This window comes from Ursus americanus, chromosome 4 (genome assembly GCF_024610735.1).
Source record: "Ursus americanus isolate L20-20 chromosome 4, mUrsAme1.1.p, whole genome shotgun sequence".
In the NCBI taxonomy this organism is placed as follows: domain Eukaryota; kingdom Metazoa; phylum Chordata; class Mammalia; order Carnivora; family Ursidae; genus Ursus; species Ursus americanus.
The window spans coordinates 32,237,366-32,257,238 of NC_142130.1; the positions used below are offsets into that span (position 1 = coordinate 32,237,366).

The 19,873-nt window shown below is 38.8% G+C and overlaps 1 protein-coding gene across 8 annotated transcripts in view; it reads right to left on the reverse strand.

Moving 5' to 3' along the window:
• RUBCN (rubicon autophagy regulator) overlaps positions 1–13,783 on the reverse strand; it is a 58,965-nt gene extending 45,182 nt beyond the window's left edge. For all 8 annotated transcript variants that reach the window (XM_045812565.2, XM_045812564.2, XM_045812563.2 and 5 more), the window contains exon 1: positions 13,531–13,783. In XM_045812565.2, coding sequence (XP_045668521.1) covers positions 13,531–13,595 — 65 coding nt within the window. In that variant the 5' untranslated portion in view covers positions 13,596–13,783. The remainder of the gene's footprint in view (positions 1–13,530) is intronic.
• Between the last annotated feature and the right edge of the window lie 6,090 nt (positions 13,784–19,873).

Here is a 19,873-nt window from a genome sequence, read left to right on the forward strand (position 1 = left end):
TCTGTTTTCATCTTCTTTTATTTTCCCTTCCCTTCCCCTATAATCCTCTGTTTTGTTTCTTAAATTCCACATATGAGTGAAATCATATGGTATTTGTCTTTCACTGACTTATTTTGCTTAGCATAATACCCTCTAGTTCTATCCATGTCATTGTAAATGGCAAGATTTCAATCTTTTGATGGCTGAGCAATATTTCTGATTTATTCTTGATCTTACAAGGTTAACTGTCAAAGAACATCATGATAAATTCTGAAAGCAGACACCAAGTACCGCATCATCCTACCTAAGGCTGTGATTCCAAAATTATATAAAGAGTACTGAGATCCTAGAAACCTGAGCATTCAGATCTACTACCTACTTCTGGACAAAGCTAAGGAACTTTCCTTCCCCATACTATAGTGTCCCTAAGATATCAAAGCTACAAAAGAATGTGGCTCTTATTCTAAGATATACCAAATCATTTATATTTGGTATATGCTCAAACAAAAGTAAATGACACAGTTACCACTTTCAGAGAGTAGAAATGCTAAATTCAGTTGAAGCCCACACACAGTGGTTGGGTTGATCTATTCATACCTGAATCTTAGATGCAAGTAAACAGATCACCATGAGAAATCAGATACGCCTCTGCATTCTTGAACCACATTTGCAGCAAGTAAGATCAGTCTTTCTTGGGTTAAACCTGTTTGGTAACAATTATTTGAATAGTATCACCTTGGATTCATATGTAACCTTTATCTGGCCAAAGGTAAGGACTTTGAAGTATATTAGGTTCAAAGTAGTCCTTTGCAGAGCCACTTCTGCAAGTGCACACAGTGCTCTCCCTTAAGCACCATAAATTAAAAAGCAAGTCCTTCTAAGCATCTCACCCTGTGCCAAGGAAGAACCAGGCCTGAGTGGCAAGGGACAGCGTAATCCATCACTACCTGAATCACTTATAGCAACAACCTCAGAATAAAGTCCTACCTACTTTCTTTTGGGAGGATTTTGACTTCATTCCTCCTTTAAAGAGGAACAGAAATTGCTTAAGCAACTCAAATAAGGTTATTCAAGGAAAAAGTTTTCCTAAGTGCCAGCTTAGTCTCAAGCTTGCCAAGTCACAATCAGAAGTAACACTCAAGGGGCCAGCATTACCCTAATACTAAAACCAGATACACTACAAAAAAAAGAGAACTACAGGCCAATATCTCTGATGAACATGGATACAAAAATCTCAACAAAATATTAGCAAACCAAAAGCAACAATATATTAAAATAATCATTCACCACGGATCAAGTGGGATTTATTTCTGGGATCCAGGGGTGGTTCAATATTCACAAATCAGTCACTGTGGTACACCACATCAACAGAGGAAGAATTTAAAAAATTACATGATCATTTCAAAAGATGCAGAAAAAGCATTTGACAAAGTACAACACCCATTCATTACAAAAACCCTCAACAAAGTAGGTTTAGAGGGAACACATCTCAACATTATAGAGGTCACATATGAAAAACCCACAAAGAACATCACAGAGCTTTTCCCCTAAGATCAGGAATAAGACAAGGATGTCCACTCTCATCACTTCTATTCAACATAGTACTGGAAGTCCTAGCCACAGCAATCAGACAACAAAAAGAAATAAAAGGCATCCAAATTGGTTTAAAAAAAGGGGGGGAGTAAAACTTTCCATATTTGCAGATGACATGATACTATTTATAGAAAACCCTAAAGATTCCACCAAAACACTACTAGAAGTGATAAATTCAGTAAGATCACAGGATACAAAATCAATATACAGAAATTCATTGCATTTCTATATACTAATAATGAAGTAGCAGGAAGAGAAATTAAGAAAACAATCCTATTTACAATTACACCAAAATAATAAAATACCTAATAATAACCTAACAAAGTAGGTGAAAGATGTGTATTCTGAAAACTATAAAATACTGATGAAAGAAATTAAGACAACACAAACAAATGGAAAGATATTCCACACTCATGGATTGGAAGAACAAATACTGTTAAAATGTCCATACCACCCAGAGCAACCTACAGATTTAATGCAATCCCTAACAAAGTATCAACAGCATTCTTCACAGAACTAAAACAAATAATCCTAAAAATTGCATGGAAAGACCGCAAATGGCCAAAGCAATCTTGAAAAAGAAGAACAAAACTGGAAGTATCACAATCCCAGATTTCAAGATATACTACAAAGCTGAAGTAATCAAAGCAGTATGGTACAGGCACAAAAACAGGCATATACGTCAACAGAACAGAATGGAGAGCCCAGAAACAAACCCACGATTATATGGTTAATTAATTTATGACAAAGGAGGCAAGAAGATGTAACTGGAAAAAGTCTCTTCAAAAAATGGTGTTGTGAAAACTGGACAGCTACATGCTTTAAAAGAATGAAACTGGATCACTTTACATATATACAAAATAAGCTCAAAATGGATTATGGACCAACCATAAAAATCCTAGAAAAGAGCACAGGCAATAATTTCTCTGACATCAGCTGTAGCAGTGTTTTTCCTAAATATGTCTCCTGAGGCAAGGGAAACAAAAGCAAAAATCCAGTAATTCCACTACCCATATCCTTTGGGTAATATGAAAACACTACTTTGAAAAGATATATGCAACCCTATGTTTATTGCAGCATTATCTACAATAACCAAATTATGGAAGCAGCTCAAGTGTCCATTGATAGATGAATGGATACAGAAGAAATGGTTATATACACACACAATGGAACATTAGCTATAAATAAATAAAATCTTGCCATTTGTGATAACATGGATGGATCTAGAGAGTATAACACTAAGTGAAATAAGTCAGGAAGAGAAAGACAAATACCGTATGATTTCACTTGTATGTGGAATCTGAGAAACAAAACAAACAACAACAAAAACAGACAAATCAAAAAATAAACTCTTAACTGAGAACAAGCTGATGGTTACCAGAGGGGAGGTGAGTGGAGGGAATGGAAGAAATAAATGATGGGGATTAAGAGTGCACTTACCATGATGAGCACTGAGTAACCCATAGAATTGCTCAATCACTATATTGTATTCTTGAAATTAAAATAACACTGTATGTTAACTATACTGGAATTTTTTTTAAAAAGTGACACTCCAGGTGAAAACAGGAAAGTTACAAGCTAAAGTTATTTATGTATTTTTTTCATTTCAGAGAGAGAAAGAGAGTGCATGCACATGCAAGGGGAGGGGAGGTACAGAGGGAGAGGAAGACAGAATCCTAAGCAGGCTTTACACCCAGCACAGAGCTGGTGCGGGGCTGGATGTCATGACCCTGAGATCATGACCTGAGCTGAAATCAAGAGCTGGACACTTAACCAACTGAGCCACCCAGGTGCCCCACCAATGTTATTTTTTTAAAACAGTGTTATTGCCCAGGTGATATATGGAAGTGTCAAATCACTATATTGTACACCTGAAACTAATATTACACTATATAAGTAACTGGAATTTAGGGGCGCCTGGGTGGCTCAGTCTTTAAGCGTCTGCCTTTGGCTCAGGGTGTGATCCCAGCGTTCTGGGTTCAAGCCCCACATCCGGCTCCTCTGCTGGGAGCCTGCTTCTTCCTCTCCCACTCCCCCTGCTTGTGTTCCCTCTCTCGCTGGCTGTCTCTCTCACCGTCAAATAAATAAATAATCCAAAAAAAAAAAAAAAACTAACTGGAATTTAAATTAAAACATAAAAAATAAATAAAATAAAAAGTGCTATGCCATATAACTAATACATAATCACGAAAAACAAGTTAAATATATGACAAATAATAAATACATAATAATTGTAAAGTGAGATTCAATCCAAGAAAGATATATTGGCATATCTTGGATCCCCAGTGACCTTTTTAGGAAGGACATGGAGGAGCACCTGGGTGGCTCAGTCATTAAGAGTCTACCTTTGGCTCAGGGCGTGATCCCAGCATTCTGGGATCAAGCCCCACATCAGGGTCCTCCGCTGGGAGCCTGCTTCTTCCTCTCCCACTCCCCCTGCTTGTGTTCCCTCTCTCGCTGGCTGTCTCTCTCTCTGTGTCAAATAAATAAATAAAATCTTAAAAAAAAAAAAAAAAAGGAAGGACATGGAAATAGCTTCAACCTATTGGCATACCCCCTCCACAGTGTGCCATTTATCTGCAATGAATTGTGGTATCTGTCTGAAATCAAGACTGAAGGTCAGGTTGTCCCAAGTCAGATTATGATTTGGTCCCTGAAATGTGAAGAAAGGTATGTGATATCCAAATGATGGAATATCGTGAAACCAATCAAATTTTTGATTAGGAAAAGTTTCCAAAGTTAATGATATATTTAAGTATAAAAGGCAGAATATAAAATTATATTTATGATCTCAACATAAAAATACTGAGAGAAATGGAGATACGTAATAATGGTTACCTCTGGTTCTATGAGGGAAATACAGAGAAGAGAAACTGTTTAGTCCTTCCTTTTTTAAATTTTTTTTTATTTTTAAAGATTTTATTTATTTATTTGTCAGAGAGAGAGAGAGAGCACACACGAGCGTACACAAGCAAGCAAGCGGCAGGCAAAGGCAGAAGCAGGCTCCCCGCCAAGCAGGGAGCCTGATACGGGACTCGATCCCAGGACCCTGGGCTCATGACCTGAGCTGAAGGCAGACACTCAACCAGCGTCCCTGTTTAGCCCTTCCTAAACAGTTCTAGCAATTAATTAAAGATCACGAATCTGAACAAAGTTAGCAAACAAGAGGCTGGAAAGTACCATCAAGGATTTTTTAAATCCCGAAGTGTCAAGGGCATCTTATGCTGAAAGACTGTGGTCAGTGGTCAGGCAAACACCTGGGACTTTTAATACTAAAAAGAACTCCCTGAAAAGAAGTGATAGGTTCCTTCTTTAAACTAGAGGAAAACATAGTTAAGTGAAATTATTATTGGTAACGCTTAAGTAACAAGAGACTACCACATTTAATTTGTTTAATTTTCTTCTTATCTGGCTCCATATTTTCTGGTTTTAATTATATAGTATTAACTTGTAGAGTATGCAGTTAAATATTTAGGATGCTTTTAAGTAAATAATGTTTATATAAAAAACATGCTTGACTTTACTATAGTCTCTCAGCTCCGGGGCACCTAGGAGAACCCAACCATTGGCTAGTCCCATCTCTTTAATGGCTGACAGCAGAATCTTAATGTCTAGGGGGAAATAAGTAGTACTCCTAGGCATACCTGTAACTTCAAATTTATTCAACAAATGCCTCACCCATCACACTACATTTGAATGATATCAAATTTACTGAATGTCAACAATGAGCAGATTTACCAATAGGAAAATCCCTTGTAGAAACCTAAATACTGATGATATACAAACTCCTCGGTATGGAGTTCAAAAAGTCTCCATTATGTAGCCCCAATCTAAATACCAACTTTCCCTCTCAGGACTCCTCAATTTGAAAATAGTCTCTCTTCCTACCACACTCTATTATAAACATGCCAACCTCATACCTACTTGATTTTATTTATGCAGACTTTACCACTTAGAATGCTTCTCTTGCTTGTCTCATTCAGGGATTCAGGTTCAGCTCTAATTCAACCTTCTCCTAAGAAGTTCTAAATAATCTGACCAGCTCTAACTCTTTTGTTAGAAACCCCATAATATATGCTGTCAATATACCATTGCTCCTGATTATCCTTTAAAAAAAATTGCCACTTAATTGTTACTGTACGTGGTTTATTTCCTTAAGGACAGAGACCATGTCTTTTCTATGCCTTATGTGCTGTAATAACAAGGAGGGAGAAAATGTCATGCAGCAGAAAGAGAACAAGGTTCACAGTCAGGCCAATCTGAATTTGAATCCTGGCTCTCCACATACTAGCTACGCATCCTTGGGTAAGCCATTTAAATTCTTTAAGCTTCAGTTCCCCCAGTGTAATTGATAATCTACAGAAAGCACCATCATAGGGTAGATAATAATATTTCTCTTTTCTCTGTCCTTTTCTCTCTTTGAATTTCCACTGCATACATATAATAAATCCAACAACACCAGAAGGGGTACCTGAATAAAGTCTTACCCATTCTGCCTCAGAGAAAAATCTGCCAAAAACTATCGGGAATGGACAGTCTGCAACACAAATTAAGATCTATTACTGTGCTCTGCATCTAAAGAATATCTCAACTGATTTTCAACCAGGGTCAAATCACCTCTTAGTAAGCATAGATTCTAAGGCCTGATCACGCTCAGGGTACTCTTGCTTAAGCTAGAAAGCTAGGAAGACTTCCTCAGATTTGGAGGTACCTTGTATATAACAGAGACTCAAACCTGCTTTCTTATTAGAATGGTAGAAACATAAAGGTTTTATTGCAAAACAATAAAGTTAATTTCATGAGTCATAGAAGAAAGCCAATCTCATTACCTTACAGTCACATCTTACATTGTCTGGGTAGCAGAATGCTTTACAAGCAAGGAAGAGGCACACACCAACCCTTCGATAGCAAAGGCACAGGAGGAAAGACAGTGCTTCCACTGCCTCCAGTTTTAGGGATCCTATTTTAAAGTAAAAGCTAATCCTCGTTACAACTAAGACTAGATTATCTTAAATATCGCTGAGGCAAAGAAAAAGCAAAAGAACATTATAAAAAAATCATTTTTAAAAGATGACAGAATTAAGATAAAACAGATATGAAATAAAAATAAAAGTCAATGAAATAGACTCAACTATTTAAAACAAAACAGCCAATCAAGCAAAAAGGTAAGCAGAAATTATGATATTACAACAAGGATGCATTCAAGACAAGAATCATTTAAAAAGACAAAGAAGCCATAATGAAGATACAGTTCTCACTAATTTTATGTATCTAATAACATGGCCTCAAATATATAAAATAAGGGCCCCTGGGTGGCTCAGTCGGTTAAGTGGACGACTCTTGATTTCAACTCAGGTCATGATCTCAGGGTCATGAGATCCAGCCCCGCGTTGGGCTCTACTCTTCGCTCAGCAAGGAGTTGGCTTGAGATTCTCTCTCTCTCTCCCCCTCTGCTCCTCCCCATCCTGTGCACTCTCTCTCACACACACACACACACACACACACACACACACACTCTCTCTCTCTCTCTCTCTAAAATAAATAAATCTTTTTAAAAATTTTATATATATATATAAATTATATACATATAAAAAGAGAATTGAGGGGCACCTGGCTGGCTCAGTCAGTGGAGCATGAGATTCTTGATCTCAGGGCTGTGGGTTCAAGTCTCACCTTGGATGTAGAGATTACTTAAAAATAAAGTCTTAACAAAATGAAAATAGAAAAGAAAAAACAATGGTAATGGGAGATTAGTTTTCAGATAATGAAAACCAAAAGTAAAGATGTGATTAGAAGAGCTGAATAATATTATAATAATGTTGTTCTTTAAATCTAGAAAGCTACCTCCTAAAGAACACTTTTTTTTAAGCATAGGACATTCATAAAAACTAGCCTTGTACAAAGGTACACACAATAAAAAAAAGTCAATCAATCCACCAAAGCAGAAGTACAGGCATATTCTCTGGCCAGAAAGCAATAAGATAGTGAGCAAATAACAAAAGTAGAACAAATAGGGAAAAAAAACTTGGAAAATTTAAAACTCTCAAAGGACTCTTGAGGAGGCAAAAATAACGCCATGGTATTTTAGGGGATGAGGGAATGACGTTATGGTTCTTAATGCTTTCTTCGCAAAAGTATCCAAGTGAGAAAGCTCACAGGGAGACTGTCTTAGAATCTTTTAGAAATTATGGGATTCTGCTATTTTCCAGTAAAAAAAAAAAAAAAAAGTCAGTCACCTCACTCCTACAATCTAGCAGGATTTCTGTGAATTTCATAGCCCTACAAATTTTGAGGATAGTTTTCAAGTCCCTATTTAGTCACTAATAATTTATGATTTCCTTTAATAACCTTCTCTCCTCTCATCAAGTGTGGGTTAAACTTCAAGTGAGCCTGATGTAGAGGAACTAAAAACATGTAAGCATGACCTAGTTGCTTCCTGAAAAACTCAAAATTAAATCTACAACAGCACTGTTCAATTGAACTTTCTATGGTGCTGGAAATGTTCTATATGTGTGCTGTCCAATATGGCAGCCACTAGCCCCAGTGGCCATCAAGCACTTGAAATCTGGTTAGTGTGACTAAAGAATGAAATTTTAAATTTTATTTAATTTTCATTAATTTAAACTTAAATTGCCATATGTGGCTAGTGGCTATTATGTTGGACAGAGCTGGTCTATAACCACCCAGGTAGGTTGGTGAAATTTAGGGAGGAAGGATTACAAAACACACACAAAAAGATTCCATTAAATAAAAGAAGTGATAAAGCAGCTATAAAAAACAGAACAGGGGTGCCAAGGTGGTGCAGTCAGTTAAGCAGCCAACTCTTGGTTTTGGCTCAGGTCATGATCTCGGGATCCTGGGATCAAGCCCCATGTCAGGCTCCACACTTAGCACGACGTCTGCTTCAGGATTCTCTCTCTCTCTCTCTCTCTCTCTCTCTGCCCCTCCCCCAGTCTGCTTGTGTGCTCTCTCTCTCTAAAATAAATGGATAAATCTTAAAAAAAAAAAAAAAAGCAGACCAGTTGTGGGGAGGATAGACTGGGAAAAGCTTCAGCTTAGGGTCTCCGCTGTCTGCTGATAGGCCTCCCTCTCCTGGGCTCTGACAATAGCATCCCCCCCCCGCCAAAGCTTCAAGAGTATGTTGCGGGGGGAGAGGGGACAGTGAGCAATGGGGGTAGGTGTACTAATAACTGGACTAGTAGTATGGATTACTCAAAAATTATTTGATCCTCCTGCTTTACTAATAGTTTTACATAAACTGTCAACCCCTACCTTGGTCAAATAAAAAAGAGAAAGAAAGGGAAGAAAATAGAAAATGCAGATAAATATAATAAAGTGAAAATGAATAGGGAGAAAGGGGAAAAAGAGGCCCTTCCAAAGGCAACAGTACCACTGGCACCTGCCCAACTATAAGAGGCATGACCAAACTGTTAACATTTCCAGAAAATTCCTTGAATAAATACTCATTGAATGTCAATTATGTTAGGCACTGTGCTAGGCACTGAGCTTATGGTGGTTAAAGAGGAAGAGTCCCCATCTCTCAAGATATTCAGAATGAAATGGGGGAAATGGGCACTTACATAACTATGCTATGCAGAGAGAAGTGTTACAAAGAGAGATGGAAAAGGGCAGGTCAGAGATGCCTTCTAAAGGAGCATTATTTAAAAGATGACTAATAGCCCTCCAGGCAAAGAAGGAGGGACTGCAGGGAATGTGGAGAAGCAAGAATGAGAGTGGTGAGGAAGAACATGTAAGAGTGAGTGAATGCCATGGTTTTGAAACTGGGAACTTCGTAGGGATTAAAGTACAGATTAAATGTCAGGGACAAGTTTTGACTATTTTCTATTTTTCAACAAGAAAAGACTAAACATTTCTGAGCAAAATACTATAGTAACTTTGCTTCCGAAAAATTAAGGTGGTGGCTGTGTGGAGGCTGTCTGGAATTGGGGCCAGAGTTCAGATTGGAAGGTCAGTTAGGAGGCTACTGAGATAGTCCACAATTAGAGACAATAAGGGTCCTCGATGAATATATTGTTTATGTATTCCATGCCCGGAATTCATGTCCCTTTTTTTTGGTAACAGAACTCTCCTTTTCCACCGGGGAATCACCCCTCTCCCAATTACTCTGGTCCATGAAGTTCCAAGAAAGTATACCCTTGCCTCAGGATCCAGGGTTGGGCACGTAATTTAGGCCTGACTGAGCAGCATATTCCATACCCTGATTATAAGAAGGGGAACATAACTCAGGTCAATCCAAAAATAGCCAGCCTCTGAATTTTTGTTTTTGTTATACCTATTCAGATTGCTTTGTTTTATTTTGTTTTGTTTTTGTTGGGATTGCTTAGGGTAATCCTGTATAAAAGTCGGCCTTAGAATGAAGCCAACACATAGGGAAGAGGAGCCCATGGATAAGAACAAATTCTTGTTTAAGCATCTACATAAATTTGGCCATGCCTGAAGCAATACTACTCCCTGGATTTTTTAGTAATATAAGCAAATATATTTGGAAATGGAGAAAAAAATTAAGTTTTGAGGGAGAAAAATCAGGAACAAAATTCATAGGACCTGGAAACTGCCTGGATATGGGAAATGAAGAGCAAAGTACCAAATTTCACTTTGAGGCTTCTGGGTTTGCTGAGTGAAAAATGCTATTAACTGAGAGAGAGAAAAGAAGATGAAAAGGTTTTAACCAATGGATTGAGCTCAGTTTGAAGACACTAAAAAGTATTTTAATACTTGAATTTTGACTCCATCTGGATCACTGCACCAGGAAAACTTCATAGAGCTGGGTTCCAAGCTCAGACTGCATAGCCCAAAGCAGTCTAGGGTGACAGAGCAATGCTAGAAGAACCATTTCTTTCATTGTTTAGTAGTTTCACCAGACAATCTCCAAAAACTGGCACTTACTACCCAACTAAAGAAAGAGAAGCATTAACTCTAAGCAGTATGGCATTTTGCTAGAGTGATAACTAGCTAGATGAAAATGAAGGGAACCTATGAAACAACTACACTCCAAGGACAGAGTGAAAAGCTAGGCTAACACTCTGATCCTCGGTGTGCTGAACTCAAGAGGAGCCTTGGAAGGAGGAAGAACAAGCTGTACAATTGAGAACAGCCACCAGAAAAGCACATTCCCACCTTATTTCAAGAAAACTGGGGAGAAGACAGCAAGCAGACATTTTTTGCACTTAGCACATACCAGGCACTCCATGAAGAGTTTCATGCACATTATCTTAACAAAACCTTACAAGTTACCAGTCAGGAAGGCATTATTTTCCCCACTCAGATGGATGAGCCAAATTAAGCAGTAGAGATAGGATTCAAATGCAGGCCTATTTGGTTATAAAGCTTATGCACATTTCACTACATCTACCACTTCCAGAAAATATATTGATAAGTTTATCCTTTATATACAAAATATATATAAATATATAAAACACACACACATACACACACCCTTTATTTATTTTTTTTTAAGATTTTATTTATTTATTTGACAGAGACAGAGACAGCCAGCGAGAGAGGGAACACAAGCAGGGGGAGTGGGAGAGGAAGAAGCAGGCTCATAGTGGAGGAGCCTGATGTGGGGCTCGATCCCGGAACGCCGGGATCACGCCCTGAGCTGAAGGCAGGCGCTTAACCGCTGTGCCACTCAGGCGCCCCCATACACACACCCTTTATATATAAAACTGATGCCATCTTGGGACGCCTGGGTGTTCAGTCGGTTAAGCATCGGACTCTTGATTTCAGCTTGGGTCATGATCTCAGGGTCTTGGGATTGAGCCCTGTATTGGGCACTGTGCTCAGCACACAGTCTGCTTGTCCCTCTCTCTCTGCTCCTCCCCACTCATGCTCTCACTCTCTCCAATAAATAAGTAAATAAAATCTTTTTTAAAAAACGATGCTATCTCACCATGCAGATTTTTTCTGAATTGGGTATTTTATTGACGATAGAAAGTTAGATTAGCAGTGACCCAGCCACAATGCCTCAATTCTCAGGCACAAATTTGTACATGCCAGTTGTCTATTTGGAGCTAAGGAGGCCTTTGGTGCCATGAAACCTCATTAAACAACACATTCTGAGTTAACCAGCCACCAACAAAGAGTAGGCTATAGCAACAATACCAGTGACCTTGTGGGGATAGTCCCACTCCAGAAATTAAATTTTAACTAGAGTTGCTTGGTTAAGAGGCAAGCATTAAAGGGGCACCTGGGTGGCTCAGTTGGTTGAGCGACCAACTCAGGTTGTGGGATTGAGCCTAGTGTTGGGCTCCACACTCAGTGGGGAGTCTGCTTGGGATTCTCTCCCTCTCCCATTGCCCCTCCCCCTGCCCTCTCTCTCTCTCTCCGGTGAATAAATAAATCTTAAAAAAAAAAAAAAGAGAGAGGTAAGCATGGAAAAAAATAATAGAGAGAAAAATAAACCTGCAAAGGAGTTGTCCTACTGGCCTGAATGACAGGCAAAGAATGCCATAAAATTCATTATCTTATACATTTGTTACAGTATATTAGCATAATGAGAGGCAGCATAACATAAGTATAAAAAGTGCAGACTCTGGAGCCAAATTGCCTGGGCTTGAATCCCAGTTCCACCAGGATTCAATGCAGGAACTTGGCAAGTTATTTATCCTGTTCATGTCTCAGCTTCCTCATCTATTAAATGGGGATAATAATAATACCTGTCTCATACAGCTGTCATGAGAAGTAAATAAATTAATACTTGTAAGGCTCCTAAGTAGGGCCTGGCATGTGATACGTGTTTATTTAAATTCATTAAATAAATAACTAACCCAGCTAGATGGGGAGGAAATGTGAACTTGAATTTCCAACCCAGCCTCTCTCACATGATCTGGTAAAGGAAAAGAAAAATGAACCAAAAACTTTTTAAAATTCATATGAGACCTTTCACATGAAGCATTTCACGGACATCTGGAGGAAGAATAAATAGCCAAATATACACAAGCAGAAACTGAAACGTGGAAAAGGGAAGTAAGATATTCAGTTTCACTGAACTCATCATTCATACATCTCAGGCAGGAACCCAGTCTTGTTGGCCCACATTTCGTATACCAGGCCACAAGCTAACAGTGTAGATAAAAGACGTGTCAAACTTAAAAACAGCCAGGTCTTCACCTGGGCACAATATCTCATTAATTTCCCCCTGCTGATGTTTTCTCACTGAAGCAAATTCTAAATATGGGAAGCACCTATACATAGAATAAGTCACCATTTAGTCAAAGTAGTTTGTAAAATCTTAAATCCTCCATTTCTAAAGGGTATGAACTGGATGACAATAGTTCCATATAAATAAATGTGAAATTGCTTAATTGCATTGTGGGGAAGGAGAGAAAGGTTTGAAGATGAAAAGGAAATGACAGAAAGACCCTGCCACTCTGACAGAGACACGCACACAATTTCTAGTTTCATTAGCAAGCCCCCTCCCCCACACCATGGCCATTACAATCGTCCACTTTCATACACAGGCTCTCCTTCTCGTCTTCTTCCTCACACTTGTCCCCGCCAAAGCTTCTTTCTAGGCCAGTCATAATGCCTAACCTTTGCGCCCAGAAATTCTTACACCACCAATTTTAATACTGGTCCGACATGCTGTCACCGCAAGTTTCACTCGGGCCATCAACCTTGTGCCCTACTCCTATCTATAGACTCTGGCCTGTAAAATCTCACCCAGCACCTCTCAATATCCACCTCCTCTCCTGCTCCCCCTGCCCTCAGCATATTCTACCCACACTCATTAAACCCGTTCCCTCGTCCGTCCTATCCACGCCCTGCCAGTCCCTCTTCTCACAATTTCTTCCCAAACAAGTCGCCCAAAACAGTCGCCCTAAAGTCCATCAAGCCCAACACTTCTCCCGGTGCTCTCCGAGCCCTCCCAACCCTCCTGGTGGTTGGGTACATCCATCTGCCCCCGACTCTCCAGGCCCTTCCTTCCCAGCCCACCTGCTCTCCTCCGGCAGGCGCTCCTCGCAGCCGCCGAGCTCCATTCCCGCGCCCTCCGGCCGCATCCGGGGCTACGACGTCGCCTCTCTGAAAAGAGGCGTCCCTGCCACTTCGTCCCTCAGGACTCCCGAAGCCCCAGGGAACGGAGGAGGCACCCTCGGTGGGTGGGCTCAGGGTGATGCACTACACCCGGGTTGACAGCAGGCGCGGTGATTGCAGTCTCAGCTGCGGTTTCTATCCCTGCCACCCCCACTTCCGGCACCAAGAACTACAACTCCCAGCAAGCACTTCGAAGACTCGGCCGCTCCCGGCATGCTCCGCCCTGCCCAATCCAAGGCCGCGCTCGCGGCGGATGCAGGCCCTGGCTGCGTGCTCGCGGCCGTACACTAGGCAGGGAACACTAATGCTATATTCTGGAATGCGTAAGGGTGCGAAGCCTTACACACTCCCGTCACGCTGCACACTTGGGTCCCGACGGGATCAGAAGTCTAGACTAGGAATTAACGCTGGTCTTAATCCCGTACTGTTAACCCCACTTCAGCCTTCCCTGGCTTAACAGCTGTCGGTGATGTTTGGGGACCTCAAGCATTTAAATGAAGAGCTCACGAACTGAAGAGCACGGGTTGCTTTGGGATCACAAAGGAGAAGGAGGAGGGAAAAGGCTTTTGGGGAAGGTTTTCTGGAGAACTGATGTCAGAGCAGAGTTTTTAAGGATACGTATGAATTAGCCAGGAGAAGAGAAAGTGGAAACAGTGGCCCCCGCATAAGGAAGCATGCTGGTTTGGGAAGTACTGGTTCTGAGCAGTAATAAGAACTTGGGACGAGGTGGGGAACAGAATGGTGTTGGTGAACAGACACCCTAGATCATGAAGTGTCGTTCTAAAGATTCTGGATTTTATCCTTGGAACAATTACGAGCAAGTTAAGAATATGCAAATCAAGAAGTGATTTGACCAAACCTGCTTAGAAAACGACTTTTGACAATGTGGAGAGGGAATGGGGTGTGTACCATCCTGGAGGCAAGAGTGAAAGAACAGATATGAAAGGAGCTTGGAAATCCCTATAGAGGCCAAGCAGGTAATGCCAATGAGTGAAGTGAGCTGGTTGTAGCGGAATGGCAGAAACTCTCTGAACTGGAAAGCTCATCCAAAAAGGGAGGTCTCACCTTTTCTATAATTGAGTGTTGCAAAATGGGCATATAGGCCTAGAATTCCCCGATATGCTGATTTTGCAATAGAAGCTGGAGTCTGCATTTTTAAGTACACCTTCCAGTTTTTAAATATTGGTAACATTTTGTTGTTGTAAACATTACACAGGCCAAAAAGGAGTTTGTCTGTAGGCGAAATGTGCCTTTGGGTTACTAGTTTGCAAGTTCAGGCCTGAACTAGGGCAGTAGGGAACAAGGAGGTTGGGATTAGTGCAATGGTAAAGCAATAGAATCAGTACTACTCTCTGAGGGGGGGTATCTAGGTTAGTTCTGTGGAAAACTAGTTACTCTATTCAAAATAATATTTGACTTCCAGGAATTTTCAAACTTGAGAAAACTTCTGTGAATTAAAAGTGAAATGAAGGAGCTTTTTAACGCAAGTTATGACTTCCAACTTCCATTTATATAAAAAATATTCCGTTCAAATTTTCTCATATTTTCCTACTAAAGGGTTATACTTTTTTAGAAAGGAGCAGTGTTAATCATTGGGATTTCGCTTCTATCTCTACAAATGCATGAACTTCAGTTTTTGACATACAGTATGATCCCAAATTAATGCCACATGATGTTAGCATATTTACATGAAAGTCCGCTTTATCAGGAAATTCTAGAACTAAAGTTGTAGAAAGTCTCAGAGAATGCTATAGTAAAAGTTCTGGGAAAAGTTACACCCAAGTCTGGGTTTACACACATTTAAAGCAGTCAGTTAATAAATGTGATAACAACCTACATTAGCCATGTGTCCCCCTGTCCCATCCTTCTGCTTTCTCTCACCCCAGATGGCCCTATCCTGAATCCCTGCTTTATGATTACACTGCTTCCCTTTTTATGTAGTTTCTTTGTATCAATTTATATACCTATAAATTATTTTTTTTATTTTGTGTTTTGACTTTTAAAAAGGCTATTGAACTGTATTTATTCTTTGGGGCCTTAGCTTTTTACTTAATATTACATTGGTAAGATTTAGTCACATTACCGTATGTCACTGTAGTTCATTGATTTTGACTGCTATATAATAGTTCATTGTGTGAACACACCAGTTTATTCATGCTGTCTTTCATTGATAGGCATTTGGGTTGTTTCCAGGGTTTTGCTATTATAAACAGTGCTGCTATTAATACTCTTTTACATGTGCCCTCTTGTATATAAACAAAGGTTTCTCTTGGGTACATACCTAGAATTGGAATTGTTAGGTCATAGGTCTATTGTCTATCCTAGCGTTTGTTTTGAGTGGTGGCTTTGTAGGTGCACAGTTTTCAAAATAACTAATTAGTTACAATATCATAACTAACTATAATTGGTTATTTAAAATAACCAAAAAAATGAAATAATTAACTAACCAAATTAAAGTGGGCCATGCATGGAAAATGATGAGAGTATATCATGAATCAAGGCTTGTGATTAATCCAAGATTGTGCTTCTGAGACCCAAATGCAAAAATTGTCAAATACACAAAAATATCTAGCATGAGGCTTCAGTAAGTCACATAAATGTAATGGTCTTACTTAGGACTGCTTGCTGAAGTAATATTTTAAAAGTCAAAAAACCTGAAGAAGTTTGATATTGATCAATGTTTTTGTTTTCAAGATCACCAGGATTCTAGTTTTATTCAAACAGTAATAGGTCCTAGAGTACCAATGGCAAAAAGCTAAATTCACTTAAGAATCAGTTATTCAAATAATGGATTTTTAAAGCACCTTACATTTACCAATTTGCCAAAATTTGGTTTTAAGAAATAGTCTGTTTTTTATTTTTTGTTTAAATTCAATTTAGTTAACATATACTGTATATTAGTTTCAGGGGTAGAATTTAGTGATTCGTCAGTTGCATATAATACCCAGTGCTCATTACATCAAGTGCCCTCCTTAATGCCCATCACCCAATTACCCATTCCCCACACACCTCCCCTCTAGCAACCCTCAGTTTGTTTCCTAGAGTTAAGCATCTCTTACGGTTTGCCTCCCTCTTTGTTTTCATTTTACTTTATTTAACTAGTCTTCTTAAATATATTCAACCAACATCAATTATAGTCATGAATATGTTCTTTTTTTATTATATTCACTAAAATTACTCTTAGCAACGTTGTATAACATATTCAAATTTTAAAAGCTAAGAAATGGCTCTCACTGGCCAAGTCAAAAACAATTTGAGCATCAAAATGAGTTAATCCATGAAATGTATACGTATCTACACTATTTTCAAAGGCAAGCACAGTCCTTACACTCTTTACCACTTTGCTTTTCAAAAGAGAATTTTTGAACACAGGATGAGTCTGAATTTCTATGGAATTACATGCATATATAAATAAGTATGCAAATAATAAATAAATAGAAAAGGGAAGAAAGAAAGAGGAGAAGGGAAAACTGTTTTCCACAGTAAAATGTCAACTAATGTAGAGGAATGTTAGACTTAGAAAATCACTGTTTTGTAGCCACCACTAATAATCGATTCATGCAAGAATCATGAATGGATGCTAAAGCCATTAGTGAAATTTGTTCTGAAACAGGATATTTATACAGTCTCAAACTATCTCCCCACAGAGCATTTACTCATTAGAAATGGGAAAAAGACAAAAAAGAAAGGAAAGAAAGAAAAGAAAGGAAAGAAAGAAAAAAGAGGAAAAAGAGGTCCCTTTACAATGGAGAATCGAGAAAACTGGCAGACATGACCTTCATCAAGCGATCACCGATAAGAAAAAACGACATCATGTGCTTTCTAATGTTAAGTTCTGAGAAGGACACAACATCACTTACATAGTACTCATGACGGAAGTGAATAACCTGAATTTAATTACAGGCTAGCAATAAGACAAGAGTAAAAGTGGAGGACAGTCTATATAACAACAGCCTTCAATCCTCAAAAATATAAATATAAAAAACTAAGAAAAGCTGACAAATTTTATCATATTAAAGGAGACAAAAGAGGCAGGACAAAGAAATGCAACATGAGAACATGGATTCGATCCTAGATTGGAAAAAAAATGTATAAAGGATAATTATTTATTAGGATAATTGGCAAAATTTAAATATAGACTGTACATCAGAGAACAGAATTACATCAATGTTATTTTTTCTGAATTTGATCATTTTAGCATGGTTATGTAAAAGAATATACTTAGAGATATATTCTATATCACGATGTCTGCAATTTACTCTCAGATTGTCCAACAACAACAAATAAGAATTACAGCCATTTGGGGGCGTCTGGGTGGCTCGGTTGGTTAAGCATCTGCCTTAGGCTCCGGTCATGGTCTCAGGGTCCTGGGATGGAGCCCCGCCTCAGGCTCCCTGCTCAGCAGGGAGTCAGCTTCTCCCTCTGCCTCTCCCTTCCCTGCTCATGCTCTTTCTCAAATAAATAAAAAAGTTTTAAAAAAATACACGTAACTTACTGAACATCATAGCTTAGGCTACTTTAAAAATGCTCAGAACATGTCCATTATTAGCCTACAGTTGACCAACATCCTATAACACAAAGCCTATCTAATCATAAAGTGTTAAATATCTCATGTAATGTGTTGAATACTGAAAGTGAAAAACCAAATGGCTGTATGAGTGCAGAATAGATGTAAACGTATCAGTTGTTTACCGTCCAGGTCACCTGGCTAATGGAGCTGCACTGGCTGCTGCTGCCCCACGCCATGAGAGAGTATCTATGGAGTGTCACTAGCCTGGGAAAAGATCAAAACTTAGAATTCTAAGTTCAGTTTCAACTGAATGCATATCACTTTCATACTATCATAACATCAAAAAATTCTGTCAAACCATAAGTTGGGAATTGTCTGTATAGAGAAAGCAAATGTGGCAAAACTTTAATAACTGGTGAATCTTGGTGAAGGGTATAGGGGTTATTACACTATGTTTACAAAATTTTTCTAGATTTGAAAATAGGCAAGGATTTTAGTATGGTTTTGTTTTTCTCATGACTGCATCCTAAAATCAATGTAATGAAAATTTTAGTGTTTCACATGGAAATTTCTTCTTTTATAATGATTAATTTTTAATATATTTTAATTTCTGTTTTTTCCACAGTTTAGCATTTTAAGAAGTCTTTAGCCAATTTTGCCAAAACCAATTCACTGACTTTACCAAATTTACTGATTTACCAAAATTCTTTTTTTTTCCTTTTCTCTTCTTTTAATAAAGCTTATAGGGCTCCGTGGCTGGCTCTGTCAGTAGAGCATACTACTCTTGATCTCAGGGTTGTGAGTTCAAGCCCCCATTGGGTGTGGAGATTACTTTTTAAAAAATCGCATTTGATATGAACTGCTATAAGCTTTACTTTTTTAAAGATTTTATTTATTTTTTGGGGCTCCCTGCTCAGCAGGGAGCCTGCTTCTCCTTCTGCCTCTGCCGCTCCCCCTGCTTGTGTTCTCTCTCTCTCTCTTTCAAATAAATAAAAAAATGAAATCTTAAAAAAAAAAGATTTTATTTATTTTTTTAAAGTAATCTCTACACCCAACGGGGGGGTTGAACTCACAACCCTGAGGACAGGAGTCACATGTTCTACCATCTGAGCCAGCCAGGCACCCCTCAAGTGTGATAATTTTTAAAGCTTTTGAAGAATTCTGCCAGATCTTACTTGACTGGTTCTATTCTGTCTTTACAGCAACATTTCCACCCATTTTAAATATTTAGTATTAGTTCACTTATTCAATCATATGGGAAAGCTCATTGCCATCCATGGGTAATGCACAAAAATTCAGAAATTAAGAAGTTACAATGAAATTTTTAAAAATCTTATTTTGGGGCTAAGCAAATCCTTAACACATTTGAAGAATGTTCACTATGTCCTTGTCTCAGCTCTCTGAAACTCTAGCTAAATAAACCTGAGCCAAGAGAATGGATTCTCTCCTGAGGGAAAGAGAGAGATGAGAGTCCAGGCATGGCTCTTGATCCCAGAACAAGGAGGCCAAGGGGCAAAGAGAGAAGCAGCATGGGGAGAAGAAAAACTGCCTAAAGGCCCCATGACTCTGGAATCCTGGCTTTCCAGAACCTTCCTAGACCACCAAACTGTCTAATACAAATCAAGGATATATATTTTTTTAAAGGGAACCATGGTGTAAATAAGGAGAAACTGTGACTTACATAGATTTGTGTAGCTTTAGAAAATTCCACAATTAGTCATTCAGTGAATTGAC